Below are 1,528 nucleotides of genomic sequence, written 5' to 3'. Positions count from 1 at the left end.
AGCCTCCTAGATTAGGCTAGCCAGCTCGCTGATCCGGCCTTCCCAACGGCGGTCCAGGTCGTCGTCCACCTCCAGGTCTGATCCTGCCCCTTCTGCAGCCACCCGGGCAGCGTCCAGTGCGACATCTTTCTCAAGGAACGTCGGCCGTTCGCCGTGGTTGCGGTTGGCACGACCGGCACCACAACGACTGTGGCTGGCGTGGTGACGACGACGGCCGTGGCTGGGCGCCATCGACTCTGGCTATTCTAGGTTGTGGCGGCCTGGAGAGGTTGGAGCGTGTGAGTGACAGTTGCGAAGATGATGCTCTCATTTCAGTGGCAACGAGTGTGGCGCACAGGCAAGGTGTTACTGGTTCCGTGTGCCCATCTGCTGGGTAGTGGTGGTGGTGCGCGTGCGCCGCCCACGGCGCGTAGGGGACGACGGCGGAGGGGAGAGGGAGGCGGTGGTGGTACTGGTGGTGCACGACGGGCGGGTCGGGTCGGCACCGCCAGTCGATGAAAAGCCTGTCGCGCGCCGCCTCGCTGATGCCGCGGCCGAAGGAGACTGTGTCCCCGGCGTCGAGGCGCTTCTCCTTGACGAAGCGGCTCCAGCCCTTGGTCATCACGTAGCTCTGGCTACTGTTCCAGTAGGAGTAGCGGAAGCGCCAGGGCTTCCCCGTGCGGTCCTCGAAGCTGAGCAGGAGGCCCTTCTCGTTCGCCGCCGCGTCCAGCGGGAAGTACTTCTCCGCGTGCTGCTTCGGGATCACCAGCCGGTTCAGCTTCCCGACGTCGCTCGGCGTCACCACCTTGTCGAACATGTGCTCCTTCTCCACCGTCGCATGCTGCTGCTGGTGGTGCTGGTTGTGCTCAGCAGCCGCCCTCTCCTCTCCGCCGCCCGACCGGGTCGCGGGCGGGGGAGTGGTGAACTCCATCGATCTCCGATCGACGACCGGCGATCGGTTGAGATCGAGCCGGCCGTCCAACGAGGCAGCAAGTCGAACGTAGGCCGTAGACGCCGGCCGATCGATCGACGCTGCTGCCGCTACCGCCTCCGCGTTGAGACTTTACTTTGTTTTGGAGGTCGGGTAAAAACCAGAGGTGGGTGTTGGATCAAGATCGCTGGCGAAAAATTGGAGCTGCCTCGAGTCTGGGTGTGTTGAGGCCCGGGAACGATAGCTCTTTTGGCCGTGTGCGGCCCGTCTGGCAAAGTCGGAGCTGCTTTTACCTTGTGTTGAGCTCGGCAACGATGACTCTGAATGTGCTTTAGATAATCCTAAATGCTCTCAAAACCCTGCGCGGACCGAGGTTAGAATCATGTGTATTAGATAATCCTAATACACACCCTTAAATTAGGATTTAATTCTTGTGCTCACTTGTTCTCAGCACTAATTAGATTGCTCTATTACCTTTGCAGTGTATACTTTAGGTGATTTTTTTGTTACTGTGTGCATGTCAGCCATCGTGCTGTTAGTGTTATTTGCAGGTTTTAAAAACCTCAACGTACAGGGGAGGTGCTGTCGATTTTTTTTTGTATTAATAGACTTGTGTTT

The 1,528-nt window shown here is 58.6% G+C and overlaps 1 protein-coding gene across 1 annotated transcript; it reads right to left on the bottom strand.

Annotated features, from left to right (window-relative positions):
• Positions 1-245: 245 nt before the first annotated feature.
• On the bottom strand, positions 246-910 carry LOC103637124 (B3 domain-containing protein Os03g0120900). The gene is made up of 2 exons (XM_008659383.1): positions 350-910; positions 246-260 (listed from the first exon to the last, which is right to left on the bottom strand). The coding sequence occupies exons 1-2, from the start codon at positions 908-910 to the stop codon at positions 246-248; spliced, it is 576 nt and encodes a 191-aa protein (XP_008657605.1).
• Positions 911-1,528: the final 618 nt, after the last annotated feature.

The sequence above is a fragment of the Zea mays genome, chromosome 8 (genome assembly GCF_902167145.1).
Source record: "Zea mays cultivar B73 chromosome 8, Zm-B73-REFERENCE-NAM-5.0, whole genome shotgun sequence".
Taxonomy (NCBI): Eukaryota; Viridiplantae; Streptophyta; class Magnoliopsida; order Poales; family Poaceae; genus Zea; species Zea mays.
Note: the sequence above shows the minus strand (reverse complement) of the source record. Positions and strands in the feature narration are given on the sequence as shown.